At 47.1% G+C, this 23,574-nt stretch overlaps 1 protein-coding gene across 18 annotated transcripts in view; it reads right to left on the minus strand.

Moving 5' to 3' along the window:
• The window catches only part of LOC118971547 (ADAMTS-like protein 3), a 109,441-nt gene that overhangs the window by 15,318 nt on the left and 70,549 nt on the right, over window positions 1-23,574 (minus strand). For 12 of the 18 annotated variants that reach the window (XR_012123947.1, XR_012123949.1, XR_012123954.1 and 9 more), the window contains 2 exons: window positions 23,346-23,525; window positions 15,665-21,259 (listed from right to left, as the gene is read on the minus strand). Coding sequence is in view for 6 of the 18 variants with exons in the window: in XM_073218953.1 (XP_073075054.1) it covers window positions 4,520-4,626; window positions 6,676-6,886; window positions 21,143-21,259; window positions 23,346-23,525 (615 nt within the window). In the remaining 12 variants the exon portion in view is untranslated. Of the gene's footprint in view, window positions 1-3,597; window positions 4,091-4,456; window positions 4,627-6,675; window positions 6,887-15,664; window positions 21,260-23,345; window positions 23,526-23,574 lie in introns of those variants that run through there. The other 6 variants (XM_073218953.1, XM_073218952.1, XM_073218951.1 and 3 more) reach the window with 3 other exon arrangements.

Consider the following 23,574-nt stretch of genomic DNA (forward strand, 5'->3'; position numbering starts at 1 on the left):
GCTAGGAGAACTTGGGAGGGGGCTGGGGGAGGAGGAGGCGGAAAGCTTCCATACAGGGAATCTCCTTCCATTTTTTCAGGCGCTGGCAGTAGTTAAAGAGATCGCGAGTGATGTTAGGATCAAGAGTTCCCCCTGCGGGCCATTGCTTGTTATTGTCTAGGGGGTATGTCGGCCAATCTTGGGAGCAATATTTACGGAGAAGTTTTGGTTTTATATCAGGCATCAGGGAGAGGGTAGCCAGATGCTTAAGCAGGCATTCAAGAGGTGAACTTTCAGGGAGGGATGAGGAGGCTCCCATGGCTAAAGGACAGAGAAGGAGACAAACAGGGGAAGACAAACAGAGATCCTCGGACTGGAAGCAGACCGCAAGGAGACAAAGGGCGTCCCCGATGATCCTTGGTGGTCTGCGGAAACTCGTATACCAGTCAGAATTTCTTGGGAAGTGCGGGTCGTCACCCAGACTTCCCTAAGAAGGCAGAGTGCCGGAGTCACGAGGTACCTAGCGCTAGGCGTTTTCGACAGACAGATTTCGGCGGACGGAACAGAAGGAGGAGGGGGCAGGGAAAGGGAGCGTTCTCATCTGCAAAGGAGTCACCTCGTTTAGGGCTGTTGGAGGGGGGGCCTGAGAGTCTGCCGCAGCCGTGAAGGCCTGAGGCAGGGATTTATGGCTGTCGAAGGAGGGGCCTGAGGGTCCGCCGCAGCCATGAAGGCCTGAGGCGGGGAGAGTTCCCTCCTCATCCCTGAGCGTCAGGGCCTTGCCAGACGATGACGGTCAATGGCACTGTGATAGCTCGAAGAGTGGCCCACCCTGGGGAAATTTTGCTTAAAAAGTTTCAGCACTGATGGAAGGGATGGTGAATGCGTTTATGACTGTCGGAGGAGGGGCCTGAGCGTCCGCCACAGCCGTAAAGGCTTGAGGCGAGGATTTATGGCTGTTGGAAGGGGGGCCTGAGGGTCCGCCAGAGCCGTGAAGGCCTGAGGCGAGGAGAGTTCCCTCCTCATCCCCGAGCGTCAGGGCCTTGCCGGACGATCACGGTCAATGGCACTGCGATAGCTCGGGGAAGAGTGGCCCACTCCGGGGGGGAAAACTTACCTAAAGGCCAGAGAGGAGTGGTGAGTGTGATGAGCCAGCGCCGGAAAAAGAGGACGAGGGCAAGCTGCTGCTAGTGTCGGGGGGAAGACGGGGCCCAGTTGGGGTGTCCCGTCTCCCGGGTTTCGGCACCAATGAAAGGAAAGGAGCGACACACAGCAGCAATTCACCGGAGAGTTCCGCTTTATTAGGGAAAGGTGCTGGGTTATATAGGAAGGGGCATGAATTGATTGAGGTGTCACTTCTACGGGGCTGGTGGCTGTTGGCTAGGTGCTGGGATTGGGAGGGGAGCGAGAGGTGATTGGGCTTCAGGTGGCGCCGGCGGGAACTGAGGACCCCCCCCCCACAAGAGAAGCCGGAAGTTTGCCATCTTACTGGTGGGGGCCCTTCAGGGGGAGTCTAGTAAACATAATGTTCCTCATGTAATTATAGATTAATGATACCAAAATAGTAAATAGATAGATAAATAAATAAATAATAATAAACCACCAAACACAATTTGTAATGTGAGGTGCAACTCTCAGCCTAAATGAACATAAATTATCATTAGCAGGAATAAAATCCTGATATCCATACACAAAGATGGTCCCTTCCATCCTCAAAAAAAGGAAAGTAATTCAAAAACTTATTCTTCTGGATTTTATATTCTCGTGTTGGTTCCCTAAGGAGGTATTTGTGAGTGATTGAATTAAGCTTGCTTTCTAGCTGCATTAAAGGCTATGGAAAAATATTCATTATTAGGGAAACAGGATATACAAACATGAAATTAGCTCAAGACTTCTCATCCTATAAAGTATCCCAACACTATATGAATAGCATCTACTTAATAAATAGTAAATAAAGTGTCTGGTTCCATAACAGATGAATCCCAGCTGACCATCGTTAAATCTTGCCTGGCTCACGTCCAAGTTGTGCTATGCTGGCCACCACCATCATTCTCTGGGGAGATGGAAGCCAGGGGGTGGGCGGAAGGGGGACGCTTCCATCCTGGCTTCACACCCTCTCCTCTTAGTGACTTGCTTTGTGAGTCATTTGATTTGGAGGAAAAGACCCCTACTCTATTTTAATATTCAAGGTCATGATGGGTAAAATGTAAACTGGCAAGTTTCCCTTTTTATCATGGGTCATGATATAACAGCAGTACTTACTTTATGAAATAAACGTCCAATTACCATAAAACAAATGGAAGATCATTGTATTTTACTTGGCTTTTGTATGCAGTCTAGGAAATGTGTTTCCTTACAAACTGGCATGCTGTAGTACTTGGTATTTGTAGTTAATCCAGGGAATCCAACCTTATCTTTCCCTCACTACAAACCACATGGGCTCCATCCTAGCAGCGATAACTTAGTCCTTCTCATCTCCGATCCTTTTCAAAAACTATTCTCTCTGCTTAAAATGACTCTTGGTTTCCCCTGCCAATCCATGAACCTTTTTCAAGACATTTCAGAAATTTGTCTTTCTTACATATGCCTTTCCTATCACTTCCTTTAATCACCTATAATTGTGCATATGTGAAGGTTGAGTCTGTGAGCATAACTGACGAGATAACCCGAGTTACAAATGAGTCATTTACCCTGGCCTGAGGAAAGATTGCTAGTCTCAGTTCCTTACTACAGGTTTGTTTATTGGGGGAGGGGTGCTGGCTTTGGGAGGGCAGAACTGGTCAGGAGTGTTCCAGGGACTGCAGTCCCATGCTAGTGATCAGCCTTGGAAGAGAGTTTGTATTAGATGCCAGTATTGCCCTTGTTTTTTAGTTGGTTTTTGTAATTGTATGTTTATTTCATTTGCATTTGCCTGGCTCCACCATTAAATCCTATCTATTTCTTCCATTTATAGGGAGTTTTGAAACCAAGAGTGTTAGAGTGTTTCTATGTTTCTATGTGAAGGAGTTAGAATACAGTGGTTGATGAAGCCACAGTCACAGACTCAATTGCTTTCAGAGCCCATGCAAGCAACACGAATGTGTAAAGAGACACAGTGCCAGGCAGAGAGCAGAGGCTACATAAACTGGAGGGAAACTGTGCAGGCTTGGGGCATTAAACAGAGAAATTCACAGCACCTCTGCCAGTCTAATTTGGCTGTCCAGTCACCAACGTGGAACGCCTGATACCCTTATTTCTTGCTTTGAGCCTGTGAGATACCGTTGATGGTGACAAGGTGATTAGCTACGTCTTACTGATGAAGGAATTGAAACAGAGAACAATAACTTTACAAAAGTCACACAGGAAAATCAGCTTCACAAATGTCTTGTTCAAAGAGAACACGCTGTAAAAATGTAAAATATAAAGCATGACCTAAAACTTTGAAGTCAATGAGCAAGACTCATTCTCTTAAAGAAAACACTTTATAATACTGGGAAGCAGTTTTTCAGTACATTCAGTAAGTTTTAAACGCATATTAAATCAGTCAGTCCCTCTACTGTGAATTCGGTACATACATACACACACACACACACACGAAGACACACATGAATACATTTATTTTTAGGATTAAACCACACTTACCTTCAGAAATTTGGCGTATTGTCTTCTTGAGAGATTTTGACTAATATGTGACCTGCTTTGATTTATAGAAAATCTCATTTTAAGGGAAGAATCGTTCCTTTCCTAGATACCCTAGTTTTTTTTTCTTCAAAATTTTATTTACTGTTATTACTCTTAACTTTGAGGGGAAATGAAGGTTGGGTAACAGACCCTAGAATCTACTATTTAATGTGAATGCTTTGAAATTTTTATTCATTGCTCCTACAAGCTGAGAAGTAGGCAGAGCATATTCTGCAAATCAAGCCTGTTAAAATTCCACTGCAAAGCATGAACTTGACTGACTGCCAGTGGAGCTGTCAGCTCACACAGGCATCACTGTGGAAGGGCCGTGTCATCTGTCAGTGTCGGTTCCAGCTCACCGTTCCACTGGGCTGGAAAGAGGGAATGCACTGTTGCCTCCCCATTGATAACACGCTGCCAGAAGTATGTTACTTTCTCATCCGGCTTCTTGTAGCTGTCAAAAATGGAATCCATTACTTAGTTTATTCTTGTGGATTTTAGCCATTCTAAAGACATATAAATTTCAAAATAGGGCAAATAAAAATCCCAACCCAAACCAGGAGGCCAGGAAGGGCTCAAAATCCTAAGTGGCAGCTGTTGCTGATGGTAATGAGAACTGGCCAGCTAAACTCTGCCTTAAGTGAATGTAATGGTGTGGCTAAGTTTCCCATCCCTTTTAATGAGTAGCAAGCTTCCTGAGACAGCAGAGGGAATAGAGAGTTTGAGAAAAAGGCGGGAGCTGCCCTGAACATGGCTCTAACTAGTCAGGCACTTTGACATGACCTAGGGAGGCTGGTGGCTGCTGCTACTGTATGATTACCTTTTGGTATGTCATTCCTCTCCCGCGGCTTTCGAAAAAAAAGTGTGATGGGTTTTACTCCTGTCATTTTGGTGGTCCTGCAAAGCCCAGGCAATTCTGTAAATTCCACACGCTGTATGTAGACAGGGTGTAATTCACTCCAGCATTCCAATATACAGTATACCTGTGGACTGAAGGAATATTCCATAAGAAACTTGGAACAAATATACTGAACAATCTTCATGTCTAATACAGTATATTGCACAAATAAGTATGCTTCAACTTGACCCAGTATTTTCCCTTCTCCATCTTTTCAAGTCAGTGATAAAGGATCACACTGACAGTACATTATTTTATACTTTTCAACTCAGTGAGCATTTATTAAGTGACTACTCTGTGTAACTCACTGTGCTAGGCACTCTAGGAAATACAAAAATGATTAAAATACAGCTGTAGTCCACCAGAATCTCATGCTTTAGGAGAAGAAGCAGACATATACACAAAGAGCCCTAATTCAAGACAGCCTATGGGAAGTACTAAACAGTGAGCCGTGGGACAGAGGGGAGGTGAGCTCCACCTCAGAGACGGATTCCTGGAGAGCGAATCATGAAATATGCATGTCTGAGCAGGAATTTCAAGGAGGGGTTGGTCTTCGCATGGCTGTAACATCCTCAGTCTTAAAGGATAGGCCACAGATGGAAGAAAAAGCATGCACTAAAGGGGTGACTCTGCAAATGGCCAGGAAGGTGTAACTTGCCCAGCAGAAGACAGGCAGGGAAGAACTTTGCATACAGAGGTGCCGGCCTGGCCCGCCCGAGGGCTGACCCAGTGCAGGGCAGGAGATTCCAGGCCAGAGACATACCTCCAGGCACCATGCATTTTGCCAAAGGGGCTCCTTTTGTGAAAAATGTCAGGGGAAGTAGTGTATGAGGATTACACCTAATGATCTGTAGCATAAATAAATGCTAAATATAAAAAAAGTATCTTTCTGAGATTGTCTTCTTCTCTTCAGATTTGCTAATGTCCAGCTGGGTGTAGTATGGAAAAGCATGTCACTACAACACATGAAAAATAAAATAAAAAAGGTTCTTTCTCCTAAATTACTTTTTAAGGTCCTCAGAACATTCAGGGAATTTCTGATTCTTTTCCGGCAAAGAGCACCATCGTTCAGGATTACTTTAAGGCCAAGAGGGAAGGGACCCTGTTTTGCTCATTGCTGAATCCCTACAGCTCAAAGAGTACATGGCTCATTATAGCAACTTCATTAGCATTTGCTGAACGCACTTTCATAAAACTGATCAACTATATAGCTCAGCCACATCCCAGAAGTGGAGCAAACACCGCTCTGCTCAGCCTCATGCAGCCCCAGCACAGGCGGGATAACTTTAGTTTGAGATGAAACATTCCTAGAAAGACAAGGGCTTTTTACTGGCAGTTTAAAATATGGACATTTGTGAATTAACTAAGTGTCTTGCCAGTGGGTTTCAGCCCAGGGCAAGTTCACTGTAAATTCAATGTGACAAAAGAAATTGACAGCAAAACATTCTTTGGGATGAAAGGGTTTATTACTCCACTTGTTCTCCTGGCAGTAGGTCAAGCACTAGCATCTCTGCCTCTCCCCAGAGCACTGGGCTGAGCTCTCTATATAGCACAATAATAGCTCATAGCCTAAAGGTGTGGAAGCGGTAGCCTAGCAACAGGCTGGTTACATCATCAGGTGGTTTAAGTTCAGTGAGGGTCCTAGCTGTGGGAACCCCAACTTTCCCACACTCCACCCCTCCAGGATTCTTGCCTTACAATCTACACTCTTTCAGTCTTCCACAATGGTCCCTGCATGAGAAAGCTGGAGCACTGTAACCAGATTCCACAATAGCAACAGAGGATAACAGCAACTTAAGAGATCATAAAAATTAAGATACAGCAAGATTTTGATACAGGTAACAAAAATTATAATAATCCTCAAGCCAGAGGAAATTTCCAATCCTCAAAGACTTCAGGGGTGATAAGACATATGTTTTAATGACACCAACATAGGGAAATCTTGTCCATCAGGTAGATGCATGCAAGAGAGTGGGCCTGTGATAGGACTGTAGCAGGAAGGGGGTCCCTTCCAGGTCTAGTATACTGTACTTTTACTCGTTTCCCTGTGGGGGTTACTGAAGGGTCTATATATAGTGCTACTGGAGGTGCATGCACTGGCCATAATGATAAAATAAAACTCCCCGGTAAGATGCTCTTACCTTCTGGCCATTCAGGATATACTACTGTGACTTTTGGTGGCCACTCTGCTGTTATTCCAGGAATACACAGGAGGCCAGCTTCCAGGCCTTGTCCCCAAGGTGCCAGGAGAGCCAGCCATCGTTGGTACATGTGTCGAAAGGTCCAAGGCCACGTCCATTCAATGGAGTTCCCGGGGTTCAGTGCAGTTGGTGCTGGCAGCAAGATGTTATTCTGGGGGCCAAACCTCGGATTCAATGATTCTTCCTTGGTTTGTACTTGCAGTTGTATAGGGGAGGCAGCCATATGTGTTAACATGTCTATGGGGATCAGGGCTCCTTTTTGGGGTCTCTCATTCAAACTCCAAACCACAGTCCATAAGTGGACTGAACATCCCCGCAGACCATTGGTATCTGACTTTAGTCCAGAATTTAACAAGCCACTGTGCCTCTCTATCATGCCTGCTGTGGTAAGACTGTATGGCACATGAAACTTCCACTTGATTCCCACCTGTCACATCTATTCTTTACTTTTATTTTTATTTTTTTATTTTGGCATCATTAATGTACAATTACATGAGGAACATCATGTTCACTAGACTCCCCCCTTCACCAAGTCCCCTCCACAGACCCCATTACAGTCACTGTCCATCAGCGTAGTAAGATGCTATAGAATCACTACTTGTCTTCTCTGTGTTGTACATCCCTCCCTATTCCTCCCTGCACATTATACATGCTAATCGTAAGGCCCCCTTTCTTCTTCCCCTGCTTATGCCTTCCCACCCATCCTCCCGAGTCCCTTTCCTTTTGGTAACTGTTAGTCCATTCTTGGGTTCTATGATTCTGCTGCTGTTTTGTTCCTTCAGTTTTTCCTTTATTCTTATGCTCCACAGATGAGTGAAATTATTTGATACTTGTCTTTCTCCACCTGGCTTATTTCACTGAGCATAGTTCCATTCATGTTGTTGCAAATGGTAGGACTTGTTTTCTTCTTATGGCTGAATAATATTCCATTGTATATATGTACCACATCTTCTTTATCCATTCATCTACTGATGGACACTTAGGTTGCTTCCATTTCTTGGCTATTGTAAATAGTGCTTCGATAAACATAGGGGTGCATCTGTCTTTTTCAAACTGGGCTACTGCATTCTTAGGGTATATTCCTAGAAGTGGAATTCCTGTGTCAAATGGTATTTCTATTTTGAGCTTTTTGAGGAACCTCCATACTGTTTTCCACAATGGTTGAACTAATTTATATTCCCACCAGCAGTGTAGGAGGGTTCCCCTTTCTCCACATCCTTGCCAACATTTGTTGTTGTTTGTCTTTTGGATGGTGGTGATCCTTACTGGTGTGAGGTGATATCTCATTGTGGTTTTAATTTGCATTTCTCTGACGACTAGTGATGTGGAGCATCTTTTCAAGTGTCTGTTGGCCATCTGAATTTCTACTTTGGAGAACTGTTCAGCTCCTCTGCCCATTTTTAAATTGGTTATTTGCTTTTTGTTTGTTGAGGTGTGTGACCTCTTTATATATCTTGTATATCAGCCCCTTATTGGATCTGTCATTTATGAATATATTCTCCCATACTGTAGGATGCCTCTTCGTTCTGTTGATGGTGTCCTTTGCTGTACAGAAGCTTTTCAGCTTGATATAGTCCCACTTGTTCATTTTTGCTTTTGTTTCCCTTGCCCAGGGAGATATGTTCATGAAGAAGTCACTCATGTTTATGTCCAAGAGATTTTTGCCTGTTTTTTTCTAAGAGGTTTATGGTTTCATGACTTACATTCAAGTCTTTGATCCATTTTGAATTTACTTTTGTGTATGGAGTTAGACAATGATCCAGTTTCATTCTCTTACATGTAGCTGTCCAGTTTTGTCAACATCAACTGTTGAAGAGGCTGTCATTTCCCCATTGTATGTCCATGGCTCCTTTATCATATGTTAATTGACCATATATGTTTGGGTTAATGTCTGGAGTCTCTATTCTGTTCCACTGGTCTGTGGCTCTGTTCTTGTGCCAGTACCAAATTGTCTTGATTACTGTGGCTTTGTAGTAGAGCTTGAAGTTGGGGAGTGAGATCCCCCCCACTTTATTCTTCCTTGTCAGGATTGCTTTAGCTATTCGGGGTCTTTGGTGTTTCCATTTGAATTTTTGAACTATTTGTTCCAGTTCATTGAAGAATGCTGTTGGTATTTTGATAGGGATTGCATCGAATCTGTTATATTGCTTTGGGCAGGATGGCAATTTGCACGATATTAATTCTTCCTAGCCAGGAGCATGGGATGAGTTTCCATTTGTTAGTGTCCTCTTTAATTTCTCTTAAGAGTATCTTATAGTTTTCAGGGTATAGGTCTTTCACTTCCTTGGTTAGGTTTATTCCTAGGTGTTTTATTATTTTTAATGCTATTGTAAATGGAATTGTCTTCCTGATTTCTCTTTCTATTAGTTTATTGTTAGTGTATAGGAAAGCCACAGATTTCTGTGTTAATTTTGTATCCTGCAACTTTGCTGAATTCCAATATTAGCTCTAGTAGTTTTGCAGTGGAGTCTTTAGGGTTTTTTATGTACAATATCATGTCATCTGCAAATAGTGACAGTTTGACTTCTTCTTTACCAATTTGGATTCCTTGTATTTCCTTGTTTTGTCTGATTGCCGTGGCTAGGACCTCCAGTACCACGTTGAATAACAGTGGGGAGAGTGGGCATCCCTATCTTGTTCCCGATCTCAGAGGAAAACCTTTCAGCCTCTCGCTGTTCAGTATGATGTTAGCTGTGGGTTTGTCATATATGGCCTTTATTATGTTGAGGTACTTGCCCTCTATGCCCATTTTGTTGAGAGTTTTTATCATGAATGGATGTTGAATTTTGTCAAATGCTTTTTCAGCGTCTATGGAGATGATCATGTGGTTTTTGTCCTTATGTTTGTTGACGTGGTGGATGATGTTGATGGATTTTCAAATATTGTACCAGCCTTGCATCCCTGGGATGAATCCCACTTGGTCGTGGTGTATGATCCTCTTGATGTATTTTTGAATTCGGTTTGCTAATATTTTGTAACCTGCCTGAAAGTCTCCCTTCTTTACTTATAGGAAGCTTGCAGAACATGATCTCCCTCCATCCAGTGCTCTGCGGCTCCCCCAAAGGCTGGGGTGGTAGGGACTCAGTTCCCATGCCATGCAGATCTGAGCAGATGCTGGATGCCAGGTGATGACCCTGGCTTACGGAGTTAGCAGGGGTCATGCTCCATGCTGAGTAGCTGTTCAATGAACTTCCTTTATTATTCTATTCTGTCATTCTCTAACACTCCCACTTTAATAAATTCCTTCCTCACTCCGTCCTCTGACTTCCCTGTGTCACCGAACCGGACTCTCCCTAACACAGTCACGAGGGACAGGGACAGGGCTGTCTGCTCGGGGTCCTGATCATAAATCCATGGGCTGCAGGCCCCATGAGGTCACATCACTGTGACATCTGCAGCAGTGAGGGCTGCGCTGAGCCCCACACCCTCCTCTGCCCTGAGCACTTGGCATTTCCACTCCGACATCCAGGGGCCTGAGTCCTAACACTCAGGCACACCCATCCCAATGTCCCACCCAGATGCCTCCCTCTACCCACTTCAGGGGAGGCTCATCGCCAGCAGCATATCACACAGGCCACCCATGGGGGGCCCGCCTCCCCTCTCCCCTCATCCCTAGCCCCCACGGCAGCAGGGCTCCCCCAGTCTGAGGCTGAGGGTCTGGTCTGGGTCCGACCCCATTTCTCTATCCCTTCTGGCCCTGCTCCTCCCGCTGCATCTGTCACTTCATCACCCTGGACTCACCAGCTCAGTCCCTACCTGCTCCCCTGCTTTATGTTTTCCCTCACTGGCAGCCCAGGTTCTGCCATGCGAAAGCTGAGCTCCTCACCCTGGTCACCGCCCCTGCATCACGAAGCCCCTGGCACCGGCACCCAGCCCTTCTGGCCACTGCTCCCAGCGTCCTGGCCTCTCTGGCCGCTGGCTGGCCCTCACACCCAGCAGGCACCAGCCCAGGTCATGGGTGATCTGTGTCCTGTGCTCTCAAGCTGCAAAGCCTCCCCCGGGTGTCCTCACTGCTCAGGTGTCCCCACTCAGTGACCTCCCCTGACACCCCAGCCGACAGAGCCCTCTGCTCCCACGTCCACCTTCCTCTCCCAGGTTTGTGCTCGTGCAGAACCATCGCCCCTGCAGGTCTTCTATTAAATTTTCTTACATAATATCCCTTTTCCTCCTAAATGTCAGCATCAAAGCTTGGACTTTACTGGCAGTCTTTATTTCTGCCTCCAGCCCACGCGCACTTGCCATTACCAGCTTTGGGGGAAATCACTGACCTCCTGAGACTGTCGTTGCTCCTGTGTGCCTCCCCGTAGTGGCTCCCGGTGCCACCTGGTGGGTCCCTCCCACCGTGATCACTCCCAGTGTGCTCCCTGGGGGATAAGCAGGGGAACATCCTCTGACTGAGCTGCTACTCTGCAGCGGCTGGTTCCTCTGTGGGCAAGGTGGCCTTGGAGATGTCTCCCTGCTTTCCACTGAGGAGTGTTAGTGGGCAGGTGGAGCGTCCCAAAGGGTCCAGGCAGCTTTCTTTGGGACCAGCATTCCTAGTGTTCAGGGACACCATTTCCATGTAATTTATCAATATTCTTTTAATATTTACCCATTGTTACATTGCAATATCATATGAAATAATATAAAATCATCCCAACATACACATTTTAACTAAGCTCCACAGAGATCTATTAGCTCACTTATTGTTTAATAAACTCAGAGTTAGGCAAAACAAGTTGTTTTATGTATGAGTCCAGACAGTTGGAAATGTAATTCTAGAGAGAAGCACATTGCTATTGACTCATAAAAGTCTTTATTACTAAACTGCATATATTTTCAAGTTAACAATAAAACAGGGATGTAGGGAGTAAATGGTAAAACTTTTAACTATAAGACTGATATAAATGGTATTCATAAAACATTCTCTTAAGAAATGTAATGTGATGGGTATTCACTTTGAAAAGATTAGCCACTTCAACACGGCATTTCCTTAACTGCTAAGGAGACAGAATCCACATTTCCTGGGAATAAAAAGAAAGCCCTGTGTTCCTTGGCGTGTCCCAGGGAGTCCACTCTGCTTTGATTTGGAGCAACGGACCAGGGAGGAGCGTGTGCAGGATGTGAGGAGGGGGTCCAGCCCCTGGAGGGTCCTCTGCACCCACGGCCTCAGTGCCCCAGTGGGGGTGGAGGTGGGATGACAGCAGGGCAGCTGGCAGGCCTGAGTGCAGGGCAGGGGACAGAAGGGACTGAAGACCCAGGCCTGCTCCTGGGGGAGGGACCTCCCCAGGGTGTGGCTCTTGGCCCCCTGACAGGTTTGGGAAAGCTCCTTGTGATGTCTCAGGAGCCCCACTAGGTAGACCTGCAGTTTCTGATTCTGCACCATCCCCTCATCTAGGCTGGAGCGTGTGGCTCTCTCTTCCCGCAGCTACTGAGCCAGGGAAGTCAGTTCCTCCAAGAGCACCAAATTGGCCTCCGTCACCCTCCTGTGAAGGTCTGCAAGCTCGGGGACATTTAAAGTCTCCGTCTCCAGCCTGGCACTTGCTGCGGATGCCTCTTCAGCGGCCCTCAGCTTGTCAATGAGCCGGCATTTCTCCTCAGTCCCTGTGGCCAGGGCGCCTGCCAGCTGCTCCTCCTGTCTCACACAGAGGCGACTTCAAACAGACAGGACAAATCGGAATAGAAACAAGAGACCCACTGAGGCAGGGGCCGTAGATGTAGTCAGAGTAGGGTGAGACCCTCCAGAGGGGGCAGGGTGGGATATTTGCAGTCAGAGCAATGCAACTACAGGCAAAGGCCAGGAGCTTTGTTCTCTCACTTTATCTCCAAATAAAAGTCTGTACCTTGCTCTCCTACCTTGAGTGTTTGTGAAGCTCATTCTTCGGCTTCGTGAGCAAGAACCCCTGCATCACCACCACTGGCCGATGACAGGTGGGCGCCCCAGCAGCTCCCATTGGGGGCCGTGCACAGGGAGGCCTGGACTTGGGTCCCCAGGCAGCAGAGACCCTACCACCTCACGCAGCTTCCCCAGGATCAGCCCCAGTCCGAGCTCCTGGGGCCTGGCAACCCCCCATGTCCTGACCACCACGGGCTCTGCCCCATCGCCGTGGATCCACCAAGCACCACAGAGCCGGGGACGCCCAGCATTCCGCCTAGAACACAACCAGCCGTGGCCGCCTGGACGGTCATTTCCATGGCTGGTGGGGGGCGGGGGGAGGTCAAGTAAGGTGTGCTTCTCCCCACTACCATCTAGTGGTCCTTCTTCTTACTCTCTTACTGTTCTTGCATCAATACGGAATCAAATACAGGGAAATGTACCTCATTCTTCAGGATCAGACTCAGCAAGTCTTTAAAGCCCATCCCCTAAGTAGCTCACACCCTCATGGATGTGTGGGTCACACCCTTTAACACGGACCCCACTTTCCCTCTATACCCACCACCTCTCAGCATTGGTACCGACCCAGGACGTCATTCTTGGACCACTTTCCTTCCTCAGCAGTGCATCCCCTGCTGACCTCCAGGCCCCTGGCTGTAAATCTCCTGTGCACCGTCCTGAGCCCACAGTCACTCTCACTTTCCAAGCCTTGGAGGAGAGACAGACTCCGTCCTGCACGGGCTCCTCCATGGCGTCTCCCCCTGGACGTCCCACCTGCCCAAACCAAGGCGGGTCCCCCAAACCTGCTGCCCACGGGTGCCCTCCCAGGACAGCAGCTCCCCCTGACAGGTGTTCACCCTGGAGCATCCTTCCTGCTTCTCCCCCCTTCCCACCTCCTCACCCCCTCAACAGAAAGCCTCTGTTCCCAGGTCAGAAGCTGTCCTCATCTCACCCCTTATCTGCCTCCCCCATTAGGGCTGGTCACAGCCCCCCCACCCCTGGAAGGATGACTGGCTGCTCTGAGCCACCCTCTGCTCCTGCCCTGGCCTCCAGTCTGCTGTCCACACAGCACCCGGGGACCCAGCCAGGACCCCAACAGCTTCCCTCTTGTCAGAGTTCAAGCCAGTCATGCGCCTATCCATGAGCCCTGCACGACCTGACCCAGGTCACCTTCACTGCTCTGACCCCACAGCGGGGTCCTCTCAGCTGCCACAGCGTCACAGGCCCCCTTTGTGCCCCTGTGGTGTGCGGGATGCTCCCACCTGGTCTGGGCATTTGCATTTGCACTTCCTCCACTTCGGAACCTGTCCCCTGACAGCCACATGGGGCCTCCCTCCCTCGCTCCCTCCAGGTCTCCTCTTACATGCCCCCTGATGAGTGAGGGTCTCAGGATCCTTGTCCTGGTCGCCCTGTGGGAGCAGCGAGCCTGAGGTGTACACATATCTTACGTGATTCTCATGTTATTCCCACTCTTATGAGGAAGAAGCCAGCACCCAGGGGGGTTAGATAACTAGGATATGGTCGTCTAATAATACGCCAGCAGAGCCAGGACTGGATTCCAGATTCACCTGACCCTGAGGTTCACATTTTGATAATGACAGGAGACGCCTGGAACTGGAAACCTCTGCCATACTGAGTCTGTCCTGAAGATGCTCGAGTGGCTGCTGGGATTCTGCAGAGTGGTGGGGGTGGGGGGTCCCCAAACTGAGGACCATTCTCCAGGGGGCTATGGACGTGGCTGCCAAAAGAATTATGCTTTTCATTGACACTAGGCTCCAACTGAAATTTACTATTTCCTTCCATTATGAATGAAGGCCACAAAATACAGGAGCATTAGCAATCCCCAGATTGTACTGCCGACAGTAGCTTCTCATGACATCTCACAAAATCACTTCTATCATCATCATTTCAAAATCAATGTACCATTAGGTCTTATTTTTAGTGTGTTAACAGAGACCTGGCTCTGCTCATGCTAGGAGTGTGCAAAAGGCTTGAGAATATTTAATAAATAAGGCTGTTGAGAAATTTCCCTGTGCAGATCCTTTCCACTTGGTGAGGATCAAGCACTGAGACAAAGCAGCTTTCTAGGATCAGTTTCCCGCTAGTTCCTGCAGCATTCACTTGCTGCCCCCTGAGTGACGAATGACTCTTAGCAGGAGGTCCTCCTTTGAGGAATATGATGGGTATGAAGATGCCAGCCAGGGTGCCTGCACTCTCCATAGTTCTTCTAAGGTCATGTGCCAAGGCATCTGTTTTGTTTTACAGTGTGACCTGCCTCTCGCGTGCCTCTAAGGCACAAGGGTTGCACTCAGTGTGGGAATCCAGCCAGGGTGCCTGCACTCTCCATAGTTCTTCTAAGGTCATGTGCCAAGGAATCTGTTTTGTTTTACAGTGTGACCTGCCTCTCGCATGCCTCTAAGGCACAAGGGTTGCACCCAGTGTGGGAATCTGCATGAAGGCAGTGACATTAAGCACACCTCCATTTTATCCTCAGTAAAATAGGCTTAATAATAGTATCTGCCTCCTAGGTTTGTGCCCAATAAATGCTACTATGATTTGTTGGGTTTTTTCCCACTGTGGATTTTGGTTCCATCTGGTCAGTTATCTACAAGGGACTGTGCTATTCAATCATTAACTCCTACATTTCACAATATTTTTAGAGACTGCAGAATGGGGCAGACATTGTGCAAGTGCTGGAAATAAAATGTGAAGCAAAATAGTCATGGACTTAATCTCATAAAGTTGACAGTCTCGTGGGGGGGCAAGACAGATTGTGCTAAGAGCTCTGAAGAATGGTAAGGAAATATGAAAAACACATAGCACAGGGCTGGGTTTAGTTTGGAGGCCTAAGGTCAGGAAAGGTCTCCTTGAAAATAGATGAATAGAAATAACTAAGGGAAAAGAGAGGGAACAGTGTTATAGGTAGAGGGAACAGCATGTGAAAAGGCTCTGAGTCAGGAGAGAGAATGGCATATCTAGGAACAAAAAAAGACCACTGTGGATGGAGATCAGATAACCAGGCTGGGGGAGACAGACAGAATGGTGACTGGAAGCTCAAGCATGGAAGGACTTCCAGTCTTTGACCCATTTATTCAGTCAGGCAGCAAATATTTACTGAGCTTCTGTTGAGTGCTAAGCATTTTGGCCTTTGTCCTAAGAGCAGCCAGTCACTGAAGGGTTTTAAACAAAGGAGCTTCATGAGGACTTTGTGTTGTGAAAGATGATCTGCTCATTTGGTGGCAGGCACCCTAGGGATGGGGACAAGAATGAGGTGGCCCCAGAATAGTCCATGTAAGAAATGATGGTGGCTTGGACTCCAGGGGCAACAGTGGAAATTGATGGGAACAGATGGAAATGAGAGAAGAAGGGGTCTCGGATCCAGTCGTTGAGATCTGGACCCTGGGGACTGAGCAGGTCTGCTGGAGATCATGAGCCTGGCATGGGATGTTTTCTTAAATTATTGATTTGTATCCTCTATTCATAGAAAAGCTATCCATGGTTTTACTGCCAGGGGTAGAATCTAGGAAGTGCCTCTGGCAGTTCTGGCCACCGCTTTACCTCCTAGGCAAACCCTGAGGTCAACTTCCCTGGATTCCTCAGGAACAAACCACTGCGAATGCAGGAAGCAAGTACCGGCAGTGAGCACAGGCAGGGCTTGCATCAGACCAGCACAGTTTCAATCCTGGCCTCTGTAACCATGTGGCCTCAGGGAGCGTTCCCATTGTAAAGCAGGAAATGACCAGCACCTACCTGCCAGGGGACAGGGAGGCGTGAACAGGATGCCTGCTACACAGATCCTGCTGAGTAAACCTCAGTGGCTGAGTTCTTAAGTCCAAATTACTGCGCCTCTCAAAGCAAGCAACAACTCGGTACTGAGATAAGAGGAGAGACGTCATGTACCTCACAGGACAGTCCCGGATGATACAGGGCTGGACCCCGGCCGGTGGCACCTGGACGTGGCCACAGTGGGCCTCGCTCACTTCCCGCCCATTGGCCAGCACACACTGGGGCCTCCGAACGTGCACTCCCAAGGGGCCGCAGGAGGCAGAGCAATGTGTCCAGTTTCCAACCTCCCAGAAGGGCTCTAGGGAAGGGAAGGGACGGTCAGGATGGTCAGGTCGGCCCCGCATGGGGGAGGATGACGGGCTGGGGACGGCATGGTCACAGACCACCGTGAGATGTTTTCTAGGGAGCTGCCTGTCTGCCTCTTTGAGTAGCACACAGAGAAAGCCAGCACCCCCTGCAAGGGCGCCCTTGAACCCCCATTTCTCCTCACCTAACTTATTGTAACAGCCAATGGGAAGGGCAGCCAGAACAGGGCTCTTGGCCCACAGCCTGGGAGAGGGTCTACCGTAGGCCAAGGAGACGTGCCGGACAAAGCCCCAAACAGAAGGAGGTGCTGCCTGCTCAGCCCTCTTCAAGCCGAGCCGAGGGGGCAGCAGGGTGGCCTCTCCAGATGAAGCCCTACGGGCTCTGTTTCTCAGAGGTGGAGCCGGCAGAGAAATGGAGATGATTCAGCAAGGATGGGAGACCACGCAGTAAGGGTAAAGGTGCATTTCAATTCCATTCTTACTTTTCCATTCTTAGTCTAAACTTCAGATTAGTCCTCAAACTGCATAAATAATCTGTGATGGAGACATCTGGACAGGTAAAAATGGGCGTTTCCTTTAGAAAAGTTGATGCTGACCACCTCCTGTAATTATAGTTTTATTTTAGTCCCCATTCCAAATGGCCTTTCCTTCCCTTCTGACATTTGGAAAAAGATGAGGTAGAACAGGATGATGACAGATTTGAGTATGATCACAAAAGGTGCCAGATTTTCCTGTAATAATCGCAGGTAATTTGCAGCTACCATCTGCGTCCACAGGCTCTCTCACGTAGTACAGTGATTTCTTTAACTTACGGTTTTACGGTTTTTCCTCCTGGCTCTAGAATTATTGCCTTCAGTTGCACATGGCATCATCCGCAAAGCAGAGCCACAGAGAGTTTGGGTTGGGTCCCCCAGGATTACAGTTTATTTAAAATCATTTTTTAAAATAGCTGTTTATTGAGAACCTCCCAGGTGACAGGTACTGAGTTCGACACTTTTCACAGCAGATTTTCATTTAATCCTATGGCCATCTTGTGAATTAGATTATTTTTATTTGCAGAAGTGGAAACTGGACATTCTCAGTGACTTTCGCAAGGTCACTCATATGACCGCTGGACGGGATCCCAAGTATGCCTGACTCCAAATCTGGCTCTTTCTACAAAGCTGTATTTCACCAAGATGCCTTGACAGCTCAAGGCAGGATGCACATGCACTTCTTAAAAAGAATGGGTTTTTTAATTGAAGTATAATTCATATACCATAAAATGTTCAGGTATCAGGTGTGCACTTTTATGAATTATTAATGTAACCATGATCCGAAGCAAGGTATAGTAACATTTCCTTACCTGGAAAAGCTTCCCAATTCCTCTCTGAATCAATTCCCCTCCCCTCCCAGGCAACTACCTGCTCATTTCTATCAGCATCCATTAGTGGTACCTGTTCTTGGACTTTGTAAGACATATGATACGTATGATTTTGAGATTCATCCCTCTTTTTGTGCATAACAGTTCATTTTCTTTATTGCTATGTAATACTCCACTGTATGAATATACCAGTTTATTTGTCCATTCTCCTCTCAGGGGCCTTGATGAAGTAAAGGCTGCTATGAACATTCCTACACAATTTTTTTTGTCAACATGTTTTCATTTTTCTTGAATCAATAGCTGAGTGGAGTGGCTGGGCCAATGGTAAGTTATGCTGAACTTTAGTAGAAAGGGCCATATCTTTTTCCAAAGTGGCTGTATCCTTTTACAAGCTTATCAGCAATGTATGAGGGTTTCAGTCACTTTGCATCCTTGCCAGAATTTGGTATTGTCGGTCTTCTTGTTTTCACTGGTCTGGTAGTTGTGAAATCCTATTTCACTGTGGTTTTGACCTTCATTTCCCTGATGCCATCTGTATGCCTTCTTTTGTGAACTGTCTGTTCAGGCCCTTATGCCTGCAGTCTTTGGTAGGGAGGGGAGAGTTCATTGCTAACCTAAGGAGGTTCTTCATATATTCTAGATACAAGTTCTTCATCAGGCATATATTTCGCCAATCTTTTTCCTGTCTGTGGCTTATCTACTTGTATACTCAGTGGTGTCTTTGATGAGCGTATTTTAAAGATTTTGATGAGGTCCAATTTGATATGTTTTTGTTCTATGCTTGGCAATTTTTGACACATGCATTTGAAAAGTAGTGCTAGCTACTCATTCCCATATAAGACTCTTCAATGGTTTCCCACGTTTTAGGAATAAACTCCAATCTTTACCTGGACCCTCAGCAACTCTCCATCTTCATCCCACCCCCCTTTCCTCCTCCTCTGCAGGCCCCCATCACCTAAATCTTCTTTCCTCCACCATATTAAGCTTGATCCCTCTGTATGATCTGTAAGCTTACTTTTCCCTCTGCCAAAATGTCCCCTGCTCACGTCTCTGCACAGATGCTTCAAGCCCACCCTTTGGGCCTAAGCTCACACGGCCTCCTCACGTCAGTCCCGACCACCTTTCCTGAAGTGGCCTGGCCCAGTCACCATGTCACCACCCTGTTTTGTTTCTGTCATTGCACTTCTCATGGGGAAATATCTTATATATTTATTTGCCTACATGTTCACTGTCCATCTCTCCTGCCGGAATGCTAAGTCCATGAGGGTGGGGATCTCTTCCGTCCTGTTCACTACTAGGCATGTTCTATCTTAAGGACTCAACAAGGATTTGTTAAATTAATAAATGAGTCTCTTTGAAATGCTAAGGTAAGGATCCACTGAAGGGCTATATTTCACAGTGTGTACACACGTGTGTGCACGCATGTGCGCATGTGTATAGGAGGTGATAGAACAATGCAGGTAGTGCTGATAAACACAATTTTTAAATATTTCAAAGCTTCAGCTTTAACCATCAGTTTCAGTCTCATGATCCAACATTTTTATTCATCGATTTGGAGGAGTTCCTTTGATCTTCACAGTCCATGGCATAGGGAACTTCTCTCTGCCTTTGCACATCCTGGTTCCTCTGCCTGGAATGTTCTTCACCTTCCTGGAACAAACATCGTGACCTATATGAAAACCTGGTTGACCTCTCCATACAGTCAGGGCCTCTTCCTTGATGCTGCCATCATCCTATCACAGTACCTGTCCTGCTTCCAGCACCTGTTTACACGACTGCCTCCCTCTGTAGGCTGAGCTTCTCTCGGGGTTGGTCACGTCTGCATCCCCGGTCCTGGCAAGAGCGAGTACTGGGCACATACTTGCTGAATGCTGCTAGAGATGCTGTGTCCCTCCAAGATTCATATGTCAGGCCCAACATCCAATGTGATGAGCTCAAGAGGTGGGGCCTTTGACAGGTGATTAGGTCATGAGGGTGGAGCCCCCGTGAATGGGATTAGTGTCCTTATAAAAGAGACCCCCCAGGAGCTCTTCACGCCTTCTGCCAGCTGAGGACACAGCCAAGAGTTGGCTGTCTATGAACTGGGCAGCATGCACTCAACAGATACCTGGTGCCTTGACCTTGGGCTTCTCAGCTTCTAGATCTATGAGAAATAAATGTCTCTGGATGTTAAGCCACCCAGTCTATAGCAGCCCAAACAGGCTTAGACAAATGTTGAATGAATGGGTAATAGTGAGTATAATAATGCCTGAAAGAGAAGTATATCCTCCAAATATCCTCCAAATATGCCTGGATAATGATGTCATAAATTACATGGATTGTTGACTGGTGGCTCAACACTGTATTCCCCTCTATGCTCCCCCTGCATCTCAGGAGGTGGAAGTCTAGGAACTATGTTCCTATAATTCCTATTGGCAGAGATTTATTCTGTAGGACATATTCTGCAAATGAGAAGCACTTGTTCAGATTTTGAAATGACGTAGTCACCACTGTTTCTGTATAGTAGATTCATAATAACTCATGAGGTCTACTGGTAGCTTCCGTGTGTCCTATGATTTACCCATTTTTGAGCTATAAGGAGCTGAGGCCATCAGTACTGGTTTCTTGTGAATCTAGCATTTCTGATTTTCTTAACTCCACTTCTTTCCCTTGGCCCCCCGAACAGTATTGCAAGCCTGAAAAATGTAAATTAGGTTTTCTTGATCAAGTGCTGATATATAACAAAGTTACTATGTTGGAGGAAAAAAATGAAAGAATTGTTTCCAGAATTCTCAGAAGATCCTTCCTCTATTGATATGACCAAGTTGGCAATGGTCTCAAAACGGGAAGATCAATACCTGTATCATCACAAATGATGGTGCATATTTGGGTATGAGCTCCACGGGCTTCCTCATGAGTAAAAATGTTTAAAACACATTTCAATATGGAAGGAACAAATTGAACCACAGAAGGCTGAGGGGCATGGGAGAGCATTGGCCCAAGGCTTAGGAAGAATTTTAATTATTGCAAAGTACAACACATGGAGGGTCTTTTAGGTAAATACTTCTCCTTGCACATGTCTTACAAACATCAAATCCCCCAACAGACAAAATCCCAGACCTGGAGATAGGGGTTTTCGTATTGCATCGCTGCTACCATTTCCAGGGCTGGATGCCTGCAGAGTATGATTTTTATGGTCCTTGGAAAATACAAGTTTACTGTCTGGCCATCTTTGTCCTGAGGGGGAAGAAAAAAGAACATTTGTTTACCAATTAGAAATTACTTAATTTCTGCCCCAGTTTGCGTGTTCTTAAAAGACTACAGCTACTAGGACAGAAACCTTTCCAACAGAGTGCCCGGGGTGCCCAGGCTCACCCAGATCTGAGAGCTCTGTGTGGGCTCGGGGGTGGAACAAAAACACTATAGGGTTTTTGTTCTGGTTATTAACTGTGCTAACACAGGGCATGTCTACAAGGTTTCAGACTTCACAGCCTAACTAACAAGATGGAAAACGTATATTCACCACAATTCCACAAGGGGCCAGAAGAAGCATCTGGGTCCGGCAGAGCTCCGCCCCTATGGAGCAGGAGAATGGGCCGTGTAAGGGGGCCCCCGTGGTGAGGACTGCAGGTTTTCGGGAAGCTCATGCAGAACAGCAGGAGGATGGTGGAAGACTGCTGGGCGCTGTGGATGTGCAACACTCTAGATTCCTCACTCAAGCCACCAAGGGCATGGGCTGCTGGGCTGGAGGGACTTCTGAGAGGAGGTGTGCAGACAGAACTGGGACAGCCGTGCTCTCTCCTGCGTGGCCTGGGGACGCGGGGCAAAGGCTGGCACTCGCCAGAGAGTATGAGGAAGGTGCTCAGGAATGAGGCACGTTGGCCGAGCCATCTGATGAAAATCTGCCATAGTTCCATAGACCCAAGATCCTAGAAGACCACAGAGGCTACTTGGGAAGGGTCCCAGGGGGGTCACTGGTGTCTCGCTGATGAACACTGAGAGCCCACGAAGGGCAGTATGCAGAACACTGAAAGAAACCACATGTTTGGCCTCTAGAACAAATTTCTAAGAGCCTCAGGTTTCCTCATTTGTGGAACGGGATTAAAAACTACCACCCACAACACCGCGCTATTGTAAATACCAAAGAGGCTAATGACCACCAACGTGCTTCACGCATGATGACTATTCCAGGCCCCTACGCTGTTCCTTCCCATCCATTCACATCTCTGGGCTCCTTGAACCACCAGCAAGAAAAGTGACGGAGAAAGTTCTTTTCCATCATCCCTGTGGGTCAGTGGGTTCAATAAGCTCATACCAGTTTTGCCAATGGCTCATTTAATTCACCTATGAAACACTTATTTAACACACCTGTGCGAGATGCTTGAGAAACAAAGAGGAATAATAAAAGATCTTTAAGGTCCATCTGGCGACTTCTGTGATTAACTCTCAACTGGTTTGAAGCTCTGGTGGGGAAGGGAAGTATTATTTATGGAGTCCTAAAAGCCAGAGAACTTAAAGCCCATCTTGGCAACAAGAGTTCAGTGAGCCCCAGAGAGCCCAGCAGACAGTGGGGGCTGGCCTGTCGCCCGAGCCAGGGACACATGGAGACGACCTTCTCCAAATTAGAATACTGAGGCATCTTAAGACTCAATTGATGAATATTTATTGAGCACCTACTGTGTGCTTCATATTATGTCTTCAGGTCTGAAAAAGACACATCAGACACGGTCTCTACCAGTAAGGGACCCACAGTTCAGCTGAGGGACTATGAACAAAAAAGAAAAGAATCAGAGAGCAAGGTGTGTCCGGACTTATCCAGGTACCGAGCAGTGGGGAAAGAGAAAAGGGAGGCCAGAGAGAACCAGAGAAAGATCCACACAGGAGTCCAGGTGGCCGGAGGGGATGGGAGGCACTGGCACACGCACACGTGTTGAATTATAAGGGCATGAAACCACACTGACTGAACAGAACTCAGAGCCTGCTTATTGACGGCGGTCAGGTCGGGAGTTAAGCCCATGCAGAGGCAGAAAATGAAGGGTCTTGATTCCGGACAGAAAAGCGTATATACCCCAGGGCAGGTTCTTTGGTGGTAAGGATGTCACGACCTTCTGAGAGAAGAAGTGGTAAGACAGAGTGTTAGACTGAGCGCTTGTTTGAAAGTGGGCATAGCAGCAGTAGTTAGAACCATTTAATGTTCCTCTTGTTTACTCCCTGACTCTAGAATCAACAAACTGGGCACCCCCTTGTGCACGGGAAGGGAACAGGGCCATAGAACTACATGACAAAGACCACTTAGCGCTTTGACCACAAGACTGACGCTCACCCAGAAAGCGGAGCGTTGACGCAGCCACTGGCTTTCCAAGTGCATTGCTGGCTCTGCAGACGTAGGTTCCTTCACTTCTGAGGGAAACGTTCTGCAACAGGGATCCATTGAAAAGCAAGGAAACATTGTCACCCAGAGATCCTCCTCTCTTCCACCAAGATACATTAGGCTGACCGACACCTTTGGAATAAAAACAAACATGACAAAGGCAAATTCCTTTAAGAACAGG

This window comes from Manis javanica, chromosome 12 (assembly GCF_040802235.1).
Source record: "Manis javanica isolate MJ-LG chromosome 12, MJ_LKY, whole genome shotgun sequence".
Taxonomy (NCBI): Eukaryota; Metazoa; Chordata; class Mammalia; order Pholidota; family Manidae; genus Manis; species Manis javanica.